Source organism: Molothrus ater, chromosome 26, assembly GCF_012460135.2.
Source record: "Molothrus ater isolate BHLD 08-10-18 breed brown headed cowbird chromosome 26, BPBGC_Mater_1.1, whole genome shotgun sequence".
Lineage (NCBI taxonomy): Eukaryota > Metazoa > Chordata > Aves > Passeriformes > Icteridae > Molothrus > Molothrus ater.
Genome location: NC_050503.2, coordinates 5115243 through 5136710, shown reverse-complemented (window position 1 = coordinate 5136710; position 21468 = coordinate 5115243). Strand labels below are relative to the sequence as shown.

Genomic DNA, 21468 nt, shown 5'->3' with positions numbered 1-21468 from the left:
CCTGGACACTGGAAAGTGGGAGCCATCCCCATCCCCATCCCCATGGATCCAGCCCCTCCCCTGAACATCCAGCTCAGGACAAGCCAGGCTTCATCAGAACCGTTTAAAGCAGATTTAAACCGAACAGCAATCCCTGCTCTGCCCCAGCCCAGAGCCCAGCTGTGGCCCCAGGCAGGACAGGGACACTGCTCTGGGCCACCCTAGGCAGGCTTTCTCCATTCCTGATCCCACCGATTCTCCATCCCGGAGAGAAAACCAGGGATGGGGTGAAGCACCAGCTGCCCCTCATCCTGCACCACCTCACACCCCCCATCCCCTTCCTTTCTAACCCCAGTGAACACATTTCCAAAAAAAAAAAAAAACAAAAAACCAACCAAAAAAAACCCAAACCAAAACAAAAAGAAACCCAAAATAAAGAAAAAAAACCAACATAAGCAGCACCACAATTCCCAAGTGTCAGGAGCTCCAGAGCTGGAGCAGAGGCCTGGAACACCCCCAGGTCCCAGGGGACCGACCCCGGTGGGCAGCCCCGGAGGATGGAGCCGGCCCGGGGCCGGAGCTTTGGCGCTGGGAGGGAGGAAGGAGGGGCAGTTGTGCCCTGCAGGGAGGAGAGGAAGCGGTGCCAGAGGCAGGAGGGCCGGGCCGGGCTCACATGGCAGCTCGGGTGGGAGTGCTGGGCTGGTTCAGCCGCAGCGTCCGGCACAGCCAGCCCGCGAAATCCACCTCCTCCACCTCGGAGCGCTTGATGAACGTGTGGCTCTGCAAGCACAGGGGAAAACACGGTCAGGAACAGCCCAGAGGACCATCCCAGGTCCCAAAAAGCCAGCCCTGTGCTGTGGGATATGCCCTGGAGAGGCGGGGAAGATCCTGGTGCCACAGCTGAGGCAGGAAAAGAGGATTTGGGGGAAATATTTATTCCTTGCAACCCTCCCACCACCACAGGGAGGAATTCCTGCCCAATATCCCACCCAGCCCTGCCCTCTGGCAGTGGGAGCCATTCCCTGTGTCCTGTCCCTCCATGCCTTGTCCCCAGTCCCTCTCCAGCTCTCCTGGAGCCCCCTTCAGGCCCTGGAGGGGCTCTGAGCTCTCCCTGGAGCTGCTCCTGTCCAGGTGAGCCCCCCCAGCTCTGCCAGAGCTCCAGAGGGGCTCCAGGCCTTCCTCTGGACTCTCCCAGCAGCTCCAGGCCCCCTCTGGACTCTCCCAGCAGCTCCAGGTCCCTCTGGTGTTGGAGAAGCTCTGCAGGTAGGGTCTCACCTGATCCCCCCCTTTCCCAGGACTCTGCTGGATCTCTGGGATGGGAGCACAGCTGGGAGCCAGCCCTCAGTGCCCCCCACCTGCCCAGGTGAGGAGCCAGGGCTGTCCCAGCAGAGATCCAGCACTGCCCCTGGATAAAGGGGGCCAGTCCCACCCTCTGCCCCATCCTGGGAATTCCCAGCCTTTGGAGCAAGAGGGAGGAGGCAGCAGCTGGCAGAGCTGGTGCCACCCCAGTGCAGCAGAAAAATCCTCTCCCCACTCACCATCAGCATCTTCAGATCTGCTCGTTCTGCTGGGTTCTTAATTAAGCTGAAATGAGAAGAACGAGAGAGGGAAGCCAAGGTGAGATTCCTTGTGGGAATGTGGGGATCAGGCTGGAGAAGGAAGCTCCAGCTTCCCCCAGAGCCCCTCAGGATCCTGGGAGAGGGATCCCTGCCAGCTCAGCTCCCAGGGAGAGCTGCAGGATCCATCTCCTCCACACTGTGGGGACAAATTGTGCCCTGCAAATGGAGAAAAGGCCCCAAAGCTTGGCAGCAATCTGGGATTTAATATCCAAGCTCTGCTTTACCGGGAGCTCTGGCAGCACCTTCAGGTGTCCCTGTGCCCACGGGGTGACTCAGCCCCAGGATCTGCTCCACCAACCCCCCCTTGCCAGGCTCAGATTTAGGAGGGGCTGGGATCCTGCTCAGCAGCCCCACAAATAAAATGCTTTTATTGCAACCCTTCCCAAGGCAGGAGCTCCCAGCACAAGGTGGGATCAGGCAGGGAGAGAGGGAGATCAGGCAGAGCTGTCAAGGAGCACATCCAAGCCTCCACCTTCAGCCAGGAGATGAAATCCTCACCATTTATTTACAAACTCCTGGAAATCTTGCGTGAAGACTCCACTTGGCAGCTTGGGAGGTGGCTGTGGAGAGAAGGAAAAGGGGTTCCTGCACCACTCCTGTGTTACTGTGCCAAAAATCAGTGTCAGGGAGCTGTGCTCTACAGACACTCCCATCCTCCTCATCCTCACTGCTTTTCCAGCCAGGAAAACCCTTCCCTGCCATTCCTTCCCCTGCTGCTCCAGCTCGTTCTGCACCCAGGGGACCCCACACTGAACCCCAGCCAAAGCTGGGAAATCACCAAGCATCCCAATCCTAAATCCAACCTCACAAATCCCAGCTCTGGCCATGCCTAGGGCTGATGAAACAATCCCAAAATGAGAATTTTCCATCACCCTGGAAAGGGAAGCTGCCCTTTCTCCACTTGTTTGTGAGACCTGTCCTTGCAAGTTGGGTAGGACAAGGGGGATGGCGTTAAACTGAGGGAGGGAAGGTTTAGCTGGGATTTTGGGAAGGAATTCCCCCCTGTAAGGGTGGGGAGGCCCTGGGATGGAATTCCCAGAGCAGCTGTGGCTGCCCCTGGATCCCTGGAGCAGCCTGGGACAGTGGGAGGTGTCCCTGCCATGGCAGGGGTGGCGCTGGATGAGCTTTAAGGTCCTTCCAACCCAAACCATGCTGGGATTCCATGAGTGACCAAACATTCCAGATCCCAGCCTGACTGAGCAGAGCAGAACATCCCTGAGGAACCTCTGGGAAAGCAAACACCCACCTCGTTAACGATGTAATCCAGCAGCTCAAAGATGGCCATGGCAGGCCTGGTGTCCATCCCGTGGCCTGGGGGGTGACACGACACAAACGGTGCTGAGAGGCTGCTCAGGGCTCAGTTTGGGGTGAAAAACACAACTTTGGGGGAGCTCTGCTGGGAGAGGCTGAGGCAACTCCCAGGGGAATTGAGTCATGGTTAAAGAGAAATCAACTTCATTCCCAGAATTTGGATTTCTTTCACCAGACCTCCCGTCCAGATTTATTTATGTTTGGACAGCACCAGACCATCGACTCTGGCTGGCTGGCAGCACTTCCAGAGCCTTCTGCTCCCAAGGAAACGGCTCCAGCAGAGCACCCCTGGAATCCTGCTGCTCTTTGGTGCTTCTGTGGGAGCTCCCAGCAAAGCTCTTCCCAAAGAGCTGCCTGAGGCCTGAGAAGAACCTGCTGGCAGCACAGGGGCTGCGACAACGTCCCTCAAGCCATCCTCTCCATGGGAGCCCCATTCCAGCTTCGCCCACGGCCTTTTTGCGGGACACGGGAGGATCTCGGGAGCCCGCGGACGGACAGATCCCAAATCCATCCTGAGAGCTCCCTCCCCACCGGGATTTCCACCAACCTGTGTTGCGCAGGAACGGGTGCGGCCTCCCCTGGCAGCGCTCCCAGCAGAGCCTCCTGCGGGGCAGCTCCCCCAGCCGCCCCCCAACCCCGCGGATCCCCCATGGAAGCGTTGCTGCCGATGCACACCACAGCCCCTACCACTGACGGGGCGTCCTGGGGGCCTGGCCCGCGGCGAGATGCTGGGGGACTCTCCCTCCGCCCCGTCCACCACAGGACGGCCAAAAATTGCTTCCAGTTCCTTGGAGTCTGGCGGGGGGATTGGGTACCTTCCGATCGACAGCTCCACCAGGGACAGCCCCATGCTCCAGATGTCCGACTGCACCGAGTAGTGCGTGCCCTGCAGGCGCTCGGGCTGCGGGGGAGATGGGGACAATGGCACTGGGAACAGGGATAATGGGGATAATGGCACTGGGAACGGGGATAATGGGAATGGGGATAATGGGAATGGGGATAATGGGAATGGGGATAATGGGAATGGGGATAACGGGGGACAATGGCACTGGGAACAGGGATAATGGGGATAATGGCACTGGGAACGGGGATAATGGGAATGGGGATAATGGGAATGGGGATAATGGGAATGGGGATAACGGGGGACAATGGCACTGGGAAAGAGGGATTATGGGGACAATGGCACTGGGAATGGGGGATGATGGCACTGGGAATGGGGATAATGGGAATGGTGGATTATGGGAATGGGGGAATTATGGGAATGGGGATAATGGGGACAATGGCACTGGAAATGGGGATAATGGGAATGGGGGATAATGGGAATGGGGGATAACGGGAATAATGGCACTGGGAATGGGGGATTATGGGAATGGGGATAATGGGAATGGGGATAATGGGGATAATGGCACTGGGAATGGGGGACAATGGGAATGGGGATAATGGGGATAATGGCACTGGGAATGGGAAAGCACAGGGAGGGGCTCAGGGAGAATGGGAATGGGTGATAATGGCACTGGGAATGGGGATAACAGGGAGAGCACAGGGAGGGGCTCAGGGGGACAGGAATGGGCATGGGAGCAGGGATAATGGCCCTGGGAATGGGCGATAATGGCACCCAGGGCACAGGGAATGCAGGGTGACATGGAATGCTGGTCCCCAGGGCACAGGAACATCCACTGACATGGGATATGGACCCCCCAGGACACAGGAACATGGGCTAACATGGGACACCAAATACAAATATCCTGTATTGGTGAGACTCAGCCTCCAGTGCCTGAAGGGGCTCCAAGGGAACTGGAGAAGGACTCTGGACAAGGGACAGGACACAGGGAATGGCTTCACACAGACAGAGGGCAGGGATAGATGGGATAGATTGGGAAGGAATTCCCCCCTGGGAGGGTGGGCAGGCCCTGGCACAGGGTGCCCAGAGCAGCTGGGGCTGCCCCTGGATCCCTGGCAGTGCCCAAGGCCAGGCTGGAGCCCCCTGGGACAGTGGGAGGTGTCCCTGCAATGGCAGGAGTGGCACTGGATGGGCTTTAAGGTCCTTCCAACCCAAACCATTCTGGGATTCTGTAATATCCCAAAGGCCTCTCCATGGCAGCTCTCCAGGGAAAGGACAGTCCCAAAAGGATCATGTGCAAAGGGGATGGCAAAGAAAAATGATGTGCAGACGAAAAGCACTTGGAGCATCTTATCCACACTCCCAACTCAGCAGCATTCCCAGCTACTTGTGTTTGGGAGTCTGGAACACCCAGCAGGAATCCATTTCTCTGTGGGCTGAAATCGAAGGAACTCAACTTATCCATAAAAATGTATTTTCCTGCTCTCTGCTGTTAACACCCAAGAGGAACCAGAGGAGCAGAAAATCCCCTCGAGGATATGACCATTAAAAGAAAAGAATCAGAAATGAATCAATCCATGCAAGTCATCCCCACTGGCAGCTCTGAGGCAGCCTGGAGCCAGGGCCTAGGAGCAGAGGGGACAGGATTTTTAAATAGCCCCTGTCTAACTATAACTGCACTTGAATAACCATTCCCAAAATACAGAAGCAGCTCAGACCTCAGGATCCTGCCCTGGGAGGGTGGGGAGGCCCTGGCACAGGTTCCCACAGAAGCTGTGGCTGCCCCTGGATCCCTGGAAGCGTCCAAGGCCAGGCTGGACGGGGCTGGGAACAATCTGGGACAGTGGAAAGCGTCCCTGTGAACAGGATGGGGATGGAAACAGCTGAGATGAACCCAAACGACCCAAAAACCCCAGGTGGAAGGAACTTACAGACATGTAGGACCGAGTTCCCACAAAGGAGTTGGCCATGGAGTCAATGAGCTGCCCGCTGACCCCAAAGTCACAGAGCTTGATCTCCCCTCGGGAATTCACCAGGATGTTGGAGGGTTTCACATCTGGGAACAGCGAGAGAGGGGGGTGTGAAGGTGGCTCTGGGTGACACCTGGCACCGCAGGCTGGGATTTTCGGGGTCCTGCTCTCACCTCTGTGCATGATTTGGTGCTTCTCCCGCAGATAGGCCAGGCCCCGCAGAACCTGGGAGGAACCCAAAGGCTGGATCAGAGCAGAGCTCAGGGGAGAGCTCTGCCCCCAGCTCAAGGAGAGCTGCCCTGTGGTGCCCACGTCCCTCAGGGTTTGCAATTCATCCCCAGTTCCATCACAGATTTTGGGTGAACCACCCCAAAAAAGCTTCTCCCAAATCTCCTCGAAGTGAAGCCAACATTATCCAGGGGGAAAGGGGTTGGGAATATTTCCCCTCTGCTCTGGCCTCTTGGCCCAGGAAAAGTGAAGTCCCCAGGACTGGGGAACACAGCCCAGGAATTATTCCCAATCCCTGCCCAGCAAATCCCCCCCTGGAAGCCTGAGCAGCCCCACCACTCACCGCTATACTGACTTTGCCCAGGATTTCCTCAGGAATTCTTTTGGCTTCTTTCAGCACTTGATCCAAAGAGCCACCATCCTGAAACCAAGAACATGGGAATGACCAACACAGCAATTCCCAGCAGGAAAACAGAGCAGCTGGATGTACAGGGCAGCAGGTGTGGGTGACCAGCATTGAGCACACTCCTTTTTCAGCCAAAAAAAAAAAAAAAGATTTGGTGATCTGAGCTCAGGTTTATCACTGAAAACTGCTTTTTTAACAGCTCTGCTTCTTGCTGTTGGATCTTTGTTTCCTTCCATCACTGGAAATGCCAAGATGGTGCTGATTTGGAGGAGAAATAACATAATTCTCCACCAGAAAGAACAGAATGTGTCCACTGAGCCTCTCAGCAGGCTCTGCAGAGCAGTGGGTTGGCAACATTTCCGCTTGGCCAAGCCCCAAACCTCTGCTTCCTCTTCCCAAACGTCGCTGTCTCCTTCATTCCGAGCCCTGGGCAGGAATGCGTGGCTCCCACCAGGAGCAGAGTGGCCAGGAGAAGGAGCTGCCAGTGGCCCAGGGCACTGAGCTGGCAGGGAGAGGGCACTGGGAGGCTGCAGGGAGGGCAGGGCCTCGCTCACTCACTCACCATGTGCTCCATGCAGATGGAGATCTCCCCGTCGCTGTAGAAGGCTCCATAAAAGCCCACGATGTAGGGGGAGTTGCACTCGTGCAGCACCTGCAGCTCCCGGATGATCTGGTTCCTGATGGCTGGCTTGATTTCCAAATGGATCAGCTGCCAGGAGAGAGAAAACAGGCAAGGTGTGTGACTCCTGGGAAGGAAAAGAACTGATGGGCAGCAGCCCTGAGTGCCGGGAGGAAATCAGATCTCCAAGGGAGGCGCTGCTCTGGAGCAGAATTTTTCCCATTTGCAGAATAATATTAAGGATGAAGTGCCAGGACACAGGGAATGGCTTCCCAGGGCAGGGATGGATGGGATATTGGGAATAAACCCTGGCAGGGGGGTGAGGCCCTGGAATGGAATTCCCACAGAAGCTGTGGCTGCCCCTGGAAGTGCCCAGGGCCAGGTTGGACATAGCTTGGAGCAGCCTGGGACAGCGGAAGGTGTCCCTGGCCGTGGCAGGGGTGGGACTGGGTGGGTTGAAGGTGTCTCCAACCCCATCCAGTGTGGGATCCCAGGCTGGAGGCACAGGGAGAGCTCTGTGCTGCCTCAGCCATGGAAGGCGCCGGGATTGCACCGGACACGGGTGGAAAGACGAGTCAGGAGTTTGATCTCAGCCCCTCTGAGTCAGCAGCCAGGAGCATTTTCACAAGCTCTGGAGGTGTTGTAAGAAGGTGCTCCCAGATCAAGGAAACCACAGAAAAGAAAAAGCCCCTGTGAAGGTTCTGCACAAGAACGAGCAGCGGCTTTTGGGGCTGCACGTGGGGTCAGAGCAGAGCAGGGAGGGAAACACCCAGGGCTGGTGAAAGGAGGCCCTGCCCCTGGAACTGGGTGAGCTGCAAGGCCCCTTCCAACCCAAACCACGGCAGGATTCCACGATCCCAGCAGCAGGAGGGAGGAGAGACTCTGGAGGAGGCAGAGCAGTGGTTGTGCCGCTCCTGCCAAGCACGGCCTCTCCCAGCAGGCAGGTGAAGCAGCTCCTGATTTTCTACTCCGTGGCACCACAGTGGATGTTCCCAATGAGGCCAAGTCTGAGAGGAACCTCTGTCTGAGGAACCTCTCAGGAACCTCTGTCCCTGCTTGGAATGACCTTGGGATGTGACAAATGGGGCTGAGGGATGTGTGTGCCAAACCCATCCTTCCCACTGCCACTTCCCCAGCCATGACCTACAATCCTCAGGAGAGCCAATTCCAGTCACTTTCTCCATCAGAACTGGGGGAAAAAAAACAAAAAACTCCCGTTTTCCAGAGCCCAGGGATCTGTTACTGGGAGTGCAGCCTCTCCAAAGGAGACAACTCCATCTGGGAGCAGCCAGGACTCTGCTCCTGACCATGGTGAGGTGGTGAAGGTGCAAATGCAGAGAGAATCCAAACAAACCCAGCCCTCCCCGAGCCAGGGAGAGCTCCAGGTTCCCCCCAGCATTGCCAGCCCCTCGTTACCTTCCGTGCCATAACGAGCCCTGAGGGTTTGTGCTGCACTTTGGTGACCACCCCGCCATTGCCAGCGCCCAGCTCGCAGATCCTCTCAAAGTCATCGTCCTTCAGCTCCCCCACTTTGGCTTTCTGTGTCAGGAAAGCTTCCAGGCGCTTCTTCTGCTGCTCATCCAGCTCCAGCTCCTCCAACTTCTTCTGCAGGTCCACCAGGTTAGCCCTGGAGAGGGGAGAAGGAGATGGGAGATGCTCAGCACCAGGGAAAGGAGAGCGCAGTTCTTAGGAAATGATGGAAAATCATCCCCTGACATATCCTGAGTCCCAACAACGGGATCACCTGGACAGGGAGACCTGGAGAAGTCCCTGCCCAGCACACACAGCCCCTCTGGAGAGGAGCTTGGGAGCAGTCAGGTGTTTTGGGAGAGCCAAGGAACAGGAAGAATCCTTGGGCCCTTAAAGAGGCAGCAGCAGATGCTGCTCCCTGTCCCGGGGAGCCAAACTTGGCTTTGGTGTGTAACTTGAGAAGGGCTTTCCGTGGGGTCCAGCAGCCCTGTTACACCCCCACCCCAAATCCTGAGCACAAAGGGGGGTCTGTGCTGCCCCGGCAGCAGCTGCCGAGCCCCCACCGCCTGTGCCAGCTCCAGCTGCTCCGTCCCAGTTGCTGCCACCCCCTTGTCCCTCCTCAACCACACTGGGACGTGTCGGGAGGGTCTCACCCATCCCTTCCACCCAGCACCCCTTGTACCCCCCTCCACCACCTCTCACCCCACATGTCCCATCTGCCGCGCCCCCACTGCTGCCCCAAGTCCCCCCCAGACCCCGGGTGCCCATCCCAGCTCCAGCCTGGATCTCCAGGCCTGTTTCGCTCCCGCTCCTGGGCCCGGCACCCCCCGGGCCTGAGCTGCGCCCCAGCAAACCTGGGGGGGCCAGAGCAGCCTCCCCCTGCCCTTCCCATCCGCACCTGCCCCAGCCCATCCCTTCCAGCCCTCAGCCTTCTCCCCCGGCTCTGCCTCCCTGCCCCACACAGCCCAGACCGGGCCCATCCAGCCCCCCAGGTCTGTCCCGGTTCCCCCGGACCTGCCCCAGTTCCCCCAGGCCTTCCCCGGTCCCCCCGAGCCTGTCCCAGCTCCCCCTCAGACCTTCCCAGGCCTCCCCAAACCTGTCCCGGCTCTTCCAGGCCTTCCCTGGCTCTCCCCACGCCCCGTGCCCGCCGTGCCCGCCGTGCCCCGACCTCCCAGGCCCGGTGCCCGCTCTGTCCCGGCCTCCCCGCTCTGCCCGGGCCCGGTGTCCCCCCCAGGCCCCGCGTCCCCCCCACGCCCAGCCCCGCTGCCGGGGCGGTCCCGGCCGGGCCTGACTCACTCTGCGGAGCCGTCGGGGCTGGGCCCCTCGGCGGCGCTGGGGGCGATGTTGAGGGCGGGCAGCACCGGCTTCCTCTTGGCCGGCATGGCCGGGCCGGGCCGCGCCTGCGGGGCCGGGGGGGCGCGGCCGGGCGCGGGGGCGCGCGGGGGCGGGGCCGGGCGGGGCCAGCGTCGGCCAATAGGGGGCGGGGCCGAGCCTGGGGCGGGGCCAAAGCCGGTACCAGGGCGGGGCCACGATCAGGCCTATGGAGGCGGGACCGGGGGCTCCGAGAGGTGGGGGCTGAAGGCCCGGAGGGGCGGGGCCCCGTACCGGCACAGGAACGCGCGGCGGGCGAAATCTCGCGAGATCTCTTTGAGGGGGAGAAGGCCGTGGTGGCTGTGGCCGGGGTTCCACGCCCGTGGGGCACCCGGGGGCTCCGGTTGTGTGGACGGAGCGTTAATTAAATAAGCACTAATTAGTGACCCAGCAACGGGCAGCAGCCCCTCAGCCCCTGCCTGCTCTGCCCATCCCGTTCCATGCCCGATCCCAGGCCGCGGGACCCTCGAGGCCCCTGAGGAGGGGCCCCGAACGGCCCCGGGTGGCGGCACCGGGCGGGCGCCCTTTGCCCGGTCCCGGCGGGGCCATAAAGTGGGGAGCAGCCGCCGCCTGCCCGGGCAGAGGCCGTGGGGCGGCCGATAAGGGGCCGTGGCCTTGTCCCCGCGCCACGCCTGGGCCACACGGAGCCTTAGTCATCTCTGTCCCCTCCCTGTGCCCGGGGTGGCATTCACTGAGGGCACGCAGGTGCTGCAGTTGGGCTGGTGCCCCTCAGTGCAGGGGGGTGAGGGTTTGGCACAGCGTGTGAACCCGAGACAGCCATGAGGGACTCATGGAATCCCAAGATGGGCTGGGTTGGGATGGATTTTAAACACATCCAGTGCCGTCCCCTGCCATGGCAGGGACACCTCCCACTGTCCCTGGCTGCTCCCAGCCCCTGTGTCCAGCCTGGCCTTGGGCTCTGCCAGGGATCCAGGGGCAGCCACAGCTGCTCTGGGCACCCTGTGCCAGGGCCTGCCCACCCTCACAGCCAGGAATTCCTTCCCAAAATCCCATCCATCCCTGCCCTCTGTCCCTGGAAAGCCATTCCCTGTGTCCTGTCCCTCCATCCCTTGTCAATGGTCTCTCTCCAGGGAGAACCACCGGGCACTAAGGTGGTTTTGGATAATCCACAAGTGGTAGAGCCCAAGCAAACATCCCCGGATATTGCGCTCAGCAGTCATCGAATGTGATTAATGCCGAGACGTCTGAAAAAGGGAAACTGTCCCCAAAAGTGGGTGAAGGTTCATGGACAATTATAGCACCTGGACTTCGCCCGGCAGCCCTGGCCCCTCCTGCCCCGCTTGGCAGAAGAGCACAAAAACATTTGGCTAATGAGTTACGGGTCCAGCCCCGGGGCGGCCCTGCCATCTCACTCTGATGGCCCCAATCAGGGCTGGGACGTTTTGCAATCTAGGATATTATTTCTGTGCAGTTGAAGTTTAAACTTTGCCATTTGGGCCAGAGAATCATAAAGGAGGAGGAAGAGGAGGAGGGTGAAGGCCGAGCTTGTTGTCCACTGTGCTCCTTGAGCTCAGAGAGGGCTGAGAGGACAATCTATGGCATCTCTCTCAGGTATGTCCTGGCTGCTACCGCTCAACGAGATCCCATGGGGCCTTCTCTGAGAGGATTCAGGGTGAAGGACCACCGTGTCCACCTTGGCCAGACAAATGTCAAGTAATGACAACTGTCCTCATCTGGCTTGAGGGCATTTGAGTCAGTTGGGTGGGTGGTGGGTTGGTTGGTTGGTTGGTTGGTTGGTTGGTTGGTTGGTTGGTTGGTTGGTCAATCAGGCAGAGAGTTGACTGGACAGTCCATTGGTCAGTGGGCTGGTTGTTGGGGCAGTCCATCCATTGGTCATTTGGCCAACAGGTTGACCATTTGGTCTGTCTCTTGATCAGCTCATTGACTGACTGGTCAACCAGTTGGTCAGTGGGTCAGCTGCTCGGGTAGCTGGGATGCCAGCTGGCTGATTGGCCAGTTGGGTTAGTGGTCAGCTGGCCTATGGCTCTGAGGCCAGGGTCTTGAGCAGTGCCTGGGGTAGCAGTGAGGGACTGAGTCCCCTCCCTGGGGCCGAGTCCCCTCCCTGGGGTGACCGGTGGCCACAGTCGCCTCCCCTCCACTTGCCAGAATGATTAACCAGCCCTTCCAGCACGGCCACCTCCAGGAGGGAGCCCCTGGGCTGGGCAGCTCTGGGTGGAAAACTGGAGGATTTGGGAACTTCAGCTGCTGGGAGGAGGGGGGGGCACTGCCATGCCTGGAGCCCCCACATCCTGTCCCACACCTGTAGGGCTTTTCCAGGTGAATCCCAACATTCCCCTGCCCCCTCGCAGCTGCCCCATGACCCAGGGTGTCCCTGGGACCGTGCAGCTGGTGTGGGGGTGGCCCTGGGGGGTACCATGGGGCCTGGGCGGGGCAGTGACCCTGCCATCCCGCAGCCATGGCCTCCAGCGTGGGCAGCCTCGAGAGCCTGGACCTGCTGGATCTCCTCTTCGACGTCCAGGACGGGATCCTGCGCGAGGTGGAGCTGGGGACGCCGCCGGGAGCCTGGCCCCAGGACAGGGTGAGCCCTGGGCCGGAGCTCGGCCCTGCTGGGTGACAGCCCTGGGATGTCACACCCCGGGGCTCCCGGTGACAGTGCCCTGTCCCCACAGCGTGCCCCGGACAGCAACGATTTCCTGAGCTCCGTCCTGGGCTCGGGGGACTCGGTGTCAGACTCGCCCAGCTGGTCCCCGGCCACCAGTGACAGCGGGGTGTCCGAGGACCCCCCCTCTGACCAGCACGACAGCCCCCCCCGGAGCTGTGACGGGGGTCCCCGAGAGGTCCTGTACCCCTACACTGACCCCTGCCAGGCCCAGCCCCTCCCAGCGGGGTCGGGGGTCCTGCAGCCCGAGGTCTCCATTGACCTGGGTGAGCCACACTGGGAAAGGACCGGGCTGGGGGCACTGGAGGGACTGGGGACACTGGGGAGATGAGAATGGTGGGGGAGCGGGGGACTGTGAGGACATTAAGGGGGCTGGGGGAAACTGGGAAGAACTGGGAGGTCTGGTGGGCTAGGGAGGAGATAGGGACAGTGTGGAGAGAGTGGGAACTGGGGTGAACTGGGCACACTGATGGTGGGGGGCACTAGGGTAGGACCAGAGGGACAATTTGGGGGGACAGAGCCAGGGGCACTGGACTGGGCAGCAAGTCACCCTGGTTCTGGGGCCATGGCAGGGGAGGGTCCTGCAGTGGGGACAGTGGGGACACAGCACTGTTGACAGCCCTGCTCTGCCCTCACCCAGACATGTGGCACCCTGGGTTCTTCTTGGAGGAGAGCCAGGAAGTGCCTGTGGTCCCCCCGCCTTCATCCTGTGCCCTCACCGTCAAGGACCTGCTGCTCTCAGGCAGCTCTGACAATGTGAGTCCCTGTCCCTGTGTCCCCAACACTCCCTGTCCCCAGCCCTGTCCCTTCCTGCACCCTGATCATCCCCCATTCCCATCCCTATCCCTCCCCATCCCCACACTTGTTCCCTTCCCTTCCTGGCCCTTGTCTGTGATCCCTGTCCCTTCCTGGCCCATGGTCCCAGCCAGGGTCCCTGGGGCCAGGTGGGGGGTGTCCCAAGGTGTCACCATTCCGTGTCCCCACAGCAGCCACAGGCTCCTGGCTCCCTGCTCCGGCCGAGCCAGGGCCACTTCCAGGAGCTGGTGCTGACGGAGGACGAGAAGAAGCTGCTGTTGAAGGAGGGGGTGACCCTGCCCACGCAGCTGCCCCTCACCAAGGTGGGTGCCAGGACACCTGGGGGGTGTGGAGGGGGACACCCAGCCCTGGTGGCCCTGACCCCCCGTGTCTCCCCCAGTACGAGGAGCGGGTGCTGAAGAAGATCCGGAGGAAAATCCGGAACAAGCAGTCGGCCCAGGAGAGCCGCAAGAAGAAGAAGGAATACATCGATGGGCTGGAGAGCAGGTACAGAGCCCAGCCCCTCACCTGGGCACGGTGACACCCCCAGGGTGGCACCCCGGGCACTCTGCTCCTTGCCAGCCCTGTCCCCTGAGCCCCTGCTGCTCTCCCTGTCCCAGGATGTCGGCGTGCACGGCTCAGAACCAGGAGCTGCAGAGGAAGGTCCTGCACCTGGAGAAGGAGAACTCGTAGGTGCTCTCAGGGCGGGATGGGGACAAGGTGGGGTGGGAAATGTTGGCGTGGAGGCTCATGGGCTCTCCCTGTTCCCAGATCCCTCCTGGAGCAGCTGAAGAAGCTCCAGGCCATGGTGGTTCAGTCCAGCAACAAGGCAGCACAGACAGGGACCTGCCTGGCGGTGCGTGGGGCCTCCAAAGCCTGGGAGCCTGGAGATGGGCTGGGAGGGATGGATGGATGGATGGATGGATGGATGGATGGATGGATGGATGGATGGATGGATGGATGGATGGATGGATGGATGGATGGATGGATGGATGGAGGTGCACTGGTAGGACATGAACCAGAAGGGAGGGATGGAAGAATAGATGCACTCCTGGGTCTGCCACCAGCTGTGACCCAGCTCCTGGTTCCTCTCTCCTGCTGTGCTCAGTGATGTCCCCTCTGTCCCCAGGTCCTGCTGCTCTCCTTCACCCTCATTGTCTTCCCCTCCATCAGCCCCTTCGCCCCCAGCAAGGCCGAGGCAAACGGTGACTTCAGGCCCGTGCGAGGTGAGGGCTGAGCTGGGGCTGAGCTGGGGCTGAGCTGGGGCTGTGCTGGGCTGGGCTGTGCTGGGCTGTGCCAAGGCTGTGCTGGGCTGTGCTGGGCTGTGCTGAGCTGAGCCAAAGCTGTGCCAGACCCTCATGGCCCTGGCCCAGGCCCTGACCCTCCGTGGGGCTCAGTTTTCTCCAGGTCCCTGCACAACGCCGCCGCCTCCCGCGTGGTTCACACCCAGCCCCAGGCCGGGGATGAGAAGCCCCCGGAGCCGCTGTGGTCGGAGCCCCTGCACGAGACCCCCGGGACCCCACACGAGGCTTTCCAGGACACATTCCCAGCACTCCCGGCCAAAGGGTCCCTCCAGAACCACACACGGGCATCGGGCTCCGAGGGGCTGAGCCATGAGCACAGGGAGCAGGCCGAGGCTGTGCCAGGGGATGGCTCCGTGCCACACCCGGGGCTGGCATCCCTGGCGTGGTCCGAGCCCGGGCACGGCCGGCCCGTGGTGCTGGAGCCGGCGGAGGAGCTTTAGGCAGAGCAGGGAGCACGGGGGTGCCACGGGGTGCCAGCACCTCGTCCCCTACAGGACACGCCCTCGGGGGTCCCCTCTGGGATCTGCCTCTGGATGCTGGACCTGCTTGGCTTTGCTTGGATTCTGTGAACTGCCAAGAGGAGACCGGTTCCCACTGGCCTTACTGGAGGAAAGGGGCTGCTCCTGTCCCCCTGGCACAGTGGGAGTTGTGGAAAGGACCTGAGGTCACTCAGGATGGGGCTGAGGAAGCAGGAGGGGCCCCGGCCTGGTTGGCTGCTGATGGTGCAACTGGTTGGTTTTGCTCTTGGTTTTGTTTTTTGGTTTTAGAATTTTATTTTCATCTCTAAATATAAGATATTTTGGAAAAAAATCCACCTGCTGTAGTTTAAGAGGGGGTGATCCACAAGGTTTCAAGGAGCTCTGGGCCAGGAGGACCTCAAGCCCAGCTGCCATGAGGGGCCCAGAAATGTGGGGGGACACAGCCATGCCCAGCCTGGAGCTGGGGCCAGGGCACCCTCCCACAGCTCCCAGCCCTGAGTCCAGCTGGGATCCAGCCAGCACCAGTCCCCTTCCATGACCAAGTGACATGGAATTACAGAGTCATGGAATGGTTTGGGTTGGAAGGGATCTTAAAGCTCATCCAGTGCCACCTCTGCCATGGGCAGGGACACCTTTCACTGTCCCAGATTGTTCCCAGTCCCATCCATCCTGGCCTTGGGCACTTCCAGGGATCCAGGGGCAGCCACAGCTTCTCTGGGAATTCCATTCCAGGGCCTCACCACCTTCACAGGGAAGAACATCTCTATGCAAGGCCCTCCTCAGGCCCATGGGTGCAGCTGCTCCGCGAGCCACAATTCAAGTATGTTTAATACTGACATAAAAAAAGGGACAATATTTAAGGGTATAAAAAAAAGTCGGTAGTAGGAAAAGCAGCCCAGGTGAGACAGGGACAGTCCAGGTCAGGTGAGGAGAGGCTCCACCTTCATCTTCTTCACTGGTGTTGGCCCCGTGTCAGGGCTGGGACACTCCTGCTTGAGGTGCTCCGGGGGCGCTGCGGTGCCGTTGTGCTGGCCCAGGGGGGGCTCCTCCTTCAGCCGCCCCTGCAGCTGCTCCTGCTCGCCCTTGGCCAGCTCGGCGCTCTCCACCACCACCGGCCCCGTCCACTCGGGCACCTCCAGCCCCAGGTGCTTCATCAGCTTGGTCATCACCTCATCCACGTAGCCGTGGATGCGCAGGTCGGCCTGGCGGTCCTGGACAGGGGGACACGGCTCAGGGGACAAACAGTGACAAACAGGGACACGGCTCAGGGGACAAACAGCTCCTCATAGGGACACGGCTCAGGGGACAAACAGCTCCTCACAGGGACACGGCCGTGTGTCATTCCCAGTGGGACATGAGCTGGCCCCAGGGCTCTGCAGGGGTGTGGGCTGAGTCACGCCTGGGGATGGGGACACAGGGACAGAGCAGGGACAGAGTGTGACAGGCACAAGGGAGCTCTGGTGACATCCCGGGAACCCCCAGGTCTGGATGATTGGGGCACCAACACCTGAGCAGGAACTGAGCATGTCCTCCACAGGTTCTGTGTGTGTGGCCCTTCCATCGGGCTGTAAACCCCAAGAGGACGCAGCAGCCTCCAGGCTGAGCTTTTACTCTGCTCCTAAGACTTACTTGGATAAGGTTGGACAGGGCTTGGAGCAGCCTGGGATAGTGGAAGGTGTCCCCACCCATGAGAGAGGGAACAGGATGAGCTTTAAGGTTCCTTCCAACCCAGCCCTTTCCATGATTCTAATATTTACCTGCCATCTCTACGTGTTTAGCAGGAGTTGCAGGTTAAACCCTCCAACCCAGGACTCCCAGCCTGTTTGCCTGCTAAGAGAGGCCACCTGGGAGGGGACAACGTGCAGGGACAAACTTGGGATGGGCCTGGAACAGGGGACAGGAGGGGAAAGGAGCAGTGCAGCGCTGTAGGAAGCTCACTCACGTGTTTGGTTGCTTGGAGGTTGACAATGACCAACTTCCCTCCTCTCTTCTTGGTGATCAACGGGAGGTTCCCACTGGGTTTGATCTGCAGAGAGGTCCCCAGGGTGACAGAGAGATCGGCTTTCCTGCAGGGAGGAGGAGAAATCCAGAACCAGGGCATGGAGGGGTGGGAAGGGACTGTTCCCCTCCTGAGCAGGGTGTCAGTACCTGCAGGCTTCATCTGCCAGCGTCAGGTCACGGTCGGGCAAGGAATCTTCCCAATCCAGAATAGTGTCTCGTAACTTCCCTCTGGAAAACACACACAGAGACCATGGTATTCCCTGGAAAAGGTAGGAGAACAGGCAGCAGAGCCGCCCTGGGCAAAGGGGACAATGACCAGAGCCCATCCCACCCTCCCTGTCCCCACACTGTGAAGGGATGGAGAGCACCCAGAGAGATCCTCCTGCACCTTGGCCTTGCTTCTCCCAAATCTGAGGGGCTGTGGGGTCATGCCCCACTCCCACATCCCAGGAGGGACCCCCCTACCTGCAGGCCCGCAGCCCCCGGGCCTTGGTGACGCTGCAGAGGCGTCCCGTGGGCTTGAGCCCCATGCTGCCCACGACGGCGTCGCGCACGTACTGCCTGTGGGGACAGAGCTGCTCGTGAGGGGCTGGGGAGGCCAGCTCAGCCTGGCATGGAACCCCAGCCTGGCATGGGAACCCCAGCCTGGCATGGAACCCCAGCCTGGCATGGAACCCCGGCCTGGCATGAGAACCCCAGCCTGGCATGGAACCCCAGCCTGGCATGGGAACCCCAGCCTGGCATGGAACCCCAGCCTGGCATGGAACCCCAGCCTGGCATGAGAACCCCAGCCTGGCAAGGGAACCCCGGCCTGGCATGAGAACCCCAGCCTGGCATGGAACCCCAGCCTGGCATGGAACCCCGGCCTGGCATGGGAACCCCAGCCTGGCATGGGAACCCCAGCCTGGCCTGGAAAGAACCCCAGCCCAGTTTCCCCCAGGATGGGAACCCCAGCCCAGTTTCCCCCCAGGATGGGAACCCCAGCCCAGTTTCCCCCAGGATGGGAACCCCAGCCCAGTTTTCCCCAGGATGGGAACCCCAGCCCAGTTTCCCCCAGGATGGGAACCCCAGCCCAGTTTCTCCCTGGGATGGGGATCCCAGCCCAGTTTCCCCCAGGGCTCACGTACTTCCCACATTTCACACACTCTTCCACAAACATGTTCCCGTGGAGCTCGGCCAACTTATCCCTGTGGGAGAAAGGCACAGGTGAGCTGGGGAAGGGTGGGGAGCCCTGGGGGGACCCCACCTCCTCCCCAGGAACCTCAAGGGCTTCTCTGCATTCCAGCCCTGCCAGGTGCTGGGTTCATCCCCCAAAAGGGACTTAGGAAGGGACAGCAGATCCTGGCCTTTTAATTTTAATGTTTCCATCTGCAGCACTGATTGCAGCTCCTGATCCACTCAAATCTCTGCTCCTGGGAGCATCCAGATCTTTGCTTTTCCAGCACCCAACATTCCTGTCTGTCCCTGTGCTTTTCCAGCCCTCTGACACCTGTTTTTCCTAAAATTCCCTTCAGGCTCAGAGCAGAAGCCAGAGGAAAACACGGCCCTGTTTTCCTCAGAGCCCCACGCTCACTGGGAACTTCCTCCAGGCTGCCTGAGACAGGACTGACTTGATTTCCCCCAGTTTGGCCCCAGTTCAGCTTACTCAAGCACAGGCTTCATTTGGGAGGCAGAGCTGGGCTGAACTGAACAGGAGCCAGTGGCTGCGGGCTGTGGGAGCACCATGGAATTCTGTCATCATTCCCTGCTGCTTTTCCCATGGCTGTTTAGATTAAACACACAAACACGGGGCTGGGAGCAGGACCCAGCACTTGGGGCTTGTAATGACAGGAAAAGCCCCTGGAGGCAGCTCTGGCTGAAGGTGTTTGTGAGAGGCACCTGCTCCAAAGACACGCGGATGCTCCTCAGTCACATCCTGAGTCACAGGATCACAGAATGGGTTGGGTTGGAAAGGACCTGAAAAGATCAAGCCCCCCTGCCATGGGCAGGGACACTTCCCTCTATCCCAGGCTGCTCCAAACCCCATCCCTGACTGTTCCCAGGGATCACAGAATATCCTGAGCTGGAAGGGATCCACAGGGATCACACTGAATTCAAACCCTGGCCCTGCACAGACACCTGCACAGGGGAATGAGATAAGCTTTAAGGTCCCTCCCAACCCAAACCATTCTGGGATTCCATTATTCCATAATCTGTTTTTCCTGTGCACAAACAGCGCCTGGAAGCATTTCTAGACAGCAACAACCATTTCATTCCATGACCCTCTGCCTCAGAACCAGAACCTCTCCCCTCTAAATTCCAGCTGGTTTATCCCCTTCCAGCCTCCCCTCCCAGTATCAGACAGGGCAGGGATTCCCTGGGAATTCCCTCTGTGTGGGGCTGGGAAGTACCGTGGGAATCCCGAGCGCACGTGCAGGCCGTCCACGTTCTGGCTGACCAGGAATTTCAGGATTCCCACCCTCTGCAGCCCCAGCAGCGCCATGTGAGTCTTGGTGGGCCTGGCATTCTCGAAGGTGGTGTCGAATTTTGGGGAGAGCCCTTTCTCTTCCATAGTCCAGACACCATTGGGGCCCCTGGAAAGAGCAGGAAGGGAGAGCTCAGGCTCCAGGTGCCCCATCCTTGGGAGCAGAGCTCGTGGATCAGCAGGATTCTGGGGGTTGATACAAACAATGTGGGGACTCTGTGGCAACAGCTGGGACGTGCAAGAGGGAAAATGGTGTTTGCAGCTGGATCCAGGATGGACAGCAGGGATGGGGCAGGTCTGGGTTAAATCAGAGCCTTCCACCAAGGAAGATGGACTCAGAGGAGGTGCCACGCTCCCAGCCCTGGACTTACCTGAAGTCAGGGATGCCCGAGGCCGTGCTGATCCCTGCCCCCGTGTGGAACACCACATGGGAGGAGCTGCGGATCAGCTCTGCCAGCTCCCGCACCTTCCGCTCCAGCTCCTCCGGAGGGTCAAAAATCTGGGAAAAGACAGCGTGGGATGGAGAGATGTGGGCGTGGATTATATGGGAAGGAATCCTTCCCTGTGAGAGTGGGGAGGCCCTGGAATGGATTTCCCAGAGCAGTTGGGGCTGCCCCTGGATCCCTGGAATGTCCAAGGCCAGGCTGGACAGGGCTTGGAGCAGCCTGGGACAGTGGAAGGTGTCCCTGCCATGGCAGAGGTGGGGCTGAATGATCCTTCAAGTCCCTTCAACCCAAACCATTCCGGGATTCCATGATTCCAGAGCCCCAGTAACCCACAATTCTTCCTTATCCATGAAGAATTTCGCCTTCCTTAATGACAGAAACATTTAATAGCAGAGACTCCACATTGTCTGGAGCATCTCCGTGCAGGGACAGGGCTGGGAACACCCAACACCAACAGGGAGTTTGCTGCTCTGACAGGCAGCTGGCCCAGGCTGGGCTGCAGGAGCGACCCGGGGCCACCCCGCGTGTGCTGAGCCCCAGCTGTCACCAGCAGTGCCACCAGCTCTGGGGACAGGGCAGGGCCGAGGGACAGCGAGGGACATGGGAGCCATGGAGGTGGGGACACTGGACACTGGTTTGGGCACGAGATTTAATTCCTGAGATGCTTCTCCAGCCCCATCTCCTGGGGACAGGGACGAGGACAGGACCCTGTGTGTCCCCGTCCCCTCACCATCCCCTCGGCTCAGGACAGGCTCCTCAATGTCCCTGCAGCTCCCCCCAAACCCCGTTTTAAGCTTCCCAAGAACCGCTGGGGCTCAGGGGGGACACGGCCAGAGCCATGGGGGGACCCGCCGTGTAGGCTCAGGGAGACCATGGAGGGGGACATGGGGGGTGACGAGGAGGGAGCTGGGGGCGGCCTGGGGGGGACATGGGGGGGCCGAGGGAGCCACGGGGTGTCTGGGGACAGGCAGCCACGGAAGGGGGACGGGGAGGGAGCCGCGGGATGTGCTGGGGACACACCAAGGGCCCGGTGCCTCCCCGGTGCCTCCCCGGTGCGGGGCCGAGGCCGCGGTTGCCATGGGAACGCGCCGGGCCGCGCAGGGCCCGCGGGAGGCCCGGGCGGGCGGGGGACGCCGCGGGCGGGCAGAGGCTGCCCCGGGCGGGCGGGGGTTCACCCGGCCGTGCCGCGCTCACCTCGGGGAGGCCGCACTTGCCCTTGTCCGAGTACGGGGACAGCCCGGCCGCGTAATTCACCGCCATCGGCGCGGCCGCGGCGCGGCCGGAAGAGCCGGGCGGGGCCGGGGCCGCGGGACACGCCCCGGGGCCGCCGCCGCCATCTTGGAGCCGGGCAAGGCGGGGCTGCCCTCAGTTCGTCCCGACAGCGCCCCGGCAGCGCCTCGGCAGTGCCCTGAGCCTGACAGTGGCCCCGACAGTGCCCTGACAGTGCCCCGGCACTGCCCCGGCGCTGCCCTGAGCCTGAGAGTATCCGAACACTGCCCCGACACTGCCCCGACACTGCCCCGG

General features: G+C 60.7%; 3 protein-coding genes across 3 annotated transcripts; 1 reads left to right on the top strand and 2 right to left on the bottom strand.

The window, feature by feature from the left end:
• Positions 1–382: 382 nt before the first annotated feature.
• MAP2K2 (mitogen-activated protein kinase kinase 2) lies at positions 383–9863 on the bottom strand. The gene is made up of 11 exons (XM_036399449.2): positions 9740–9863; positions 8390–8600; positions 6917–7063; positions 6292–6369; positions 5894–5945; positions 5682–5806; positions 3597–3810; positions 2845–2909; positions 2097–2158; positions 1518–1563; positions 383–759 (listed from the first exon to the last, which is right to left on the bottom strand). Exons 1-11 carry the CDS (start codon positions 9823–9825, stop codon positions 649–651), a joined length of 1197 nt encoding a protein of 398 aa, XP_036255342.1. The 5' UTR covers positions 9826–9863; the 3' UTR covers positions 383–648.
• A 1307-nt stretch (positions 9864–11170) lies between these two features.
• CREB3L3 (cAMP responsive element binding protein 3 like 3) lies at positions 11171–14994 on the top strand. Its single transcript, XM_036399447.1, has 10 exons — positions 11171–11386; positions 12250–12374; positions 12466–12721; positions 13096–13211; positions 13442–13573; positions 13651–13757; positions 13871–13939; positions 14022–14106; positions 14380–14476; positions 14648–14994. Exons 1-10 carry the CDS (start codon positions 11371–11373, stop codon positions 14992–14994), a joined length of 1350 nt encoding a protein of 449 aa, XP_036255340.1. The 5' UTR covers positions 11171–11370.
• Positions 14995–15843: 849 nt separating this feature from the next.
• On the bottom strand, positions 15844–21251 carry SIRT6 (sirtuin 6). Its single transcript, XM_036399461.1, has 8 exons — positions 21139–21251; positions 19870–19997; positions 19425–19607; positions 18162–18221; positions 17500–17595; positions 17182–17262; positions 16976–17099; positions 15844–16244 (listed from the first exon to the last, which is right to left on the bottom strand). The coding sequence occupies exons 1-8, from the start codon at positions 21202–21204 to the stop codon at positions 15954–15956; spliced, it is 1029 nt and encodes a 342-aa protein (XP_036255354.1). The 5' UTR covers positions 21205–21251; the 3' UTR covers positions 15844–15953.
• Positions 21252–21468: the final 217 nt, after the last annotated feature.

Excerpts from the sequence above, each read along its gene's own strand:
- MAP2K2 (XM_036399449.2), bottom strand. The coding sequence starts at position 9,825 with ATGCCGGCCAAGAGGAAGCCGGTGCTGCCCGCCCTCAACATCGCCCCC. Across the intron at positions 3,811-5,681 it reads GAACTCGGTCCTACATGTCT|CCCGAGCGCCTGCAGGGCAC; the intron begins GTAAGTTCCTTC and ends TCTCCCCCGCAG. Across the intron at positions 1,564-2,096 it reads CAGGAGTTTGTAAATAAATG|CTTAATTAAGAACCCAGCAG; the intron begins GTGAGGATTTCA and ends TTCTCATTTCAG.
- CREB3L3 (XM_036399447.1), top strand. Across the intron at positions 13,758-13,870 it reads ATCGATGGGCTGGAGAGCAG|GATGTCGGCGTGCACGGCTC; the intron begins GTACAGAGCCCA and ends TCCCTGTCCCAG. Across the intron at positions 13,940-14,021 it reads CACCTGGAGAAGGAGAACTC|ATCCCTCCTGGAGCAGCTGA; the intron begins GTAGGTGCTCTC and ends CCCTGTTCCCAG.
- SIRT6 (XM_036399461.1), bottom strand. The coding sequence starts at position 21,204 with ATGGCGGTGAATTACGCGGCCGGGCTGTCCCCGTACTCGGACAAGGGC. Across the intron at positions 18,222-19,424 it reads GTGCGCTCGGGATTCCCACG|GGATAAGTTGGCCGAGCTCC; the intron begins GTACTTCCCAGC and ends TTTCTCCCACAG. Across the intron at positions 17,263-17,499 it reads CGGGGGCTGCGGGCCTGCAG|AGGGAAGTTACGAGACACTA; the intron begins GTAGGGGGGTCC and ends TGTGTTTTCCAG.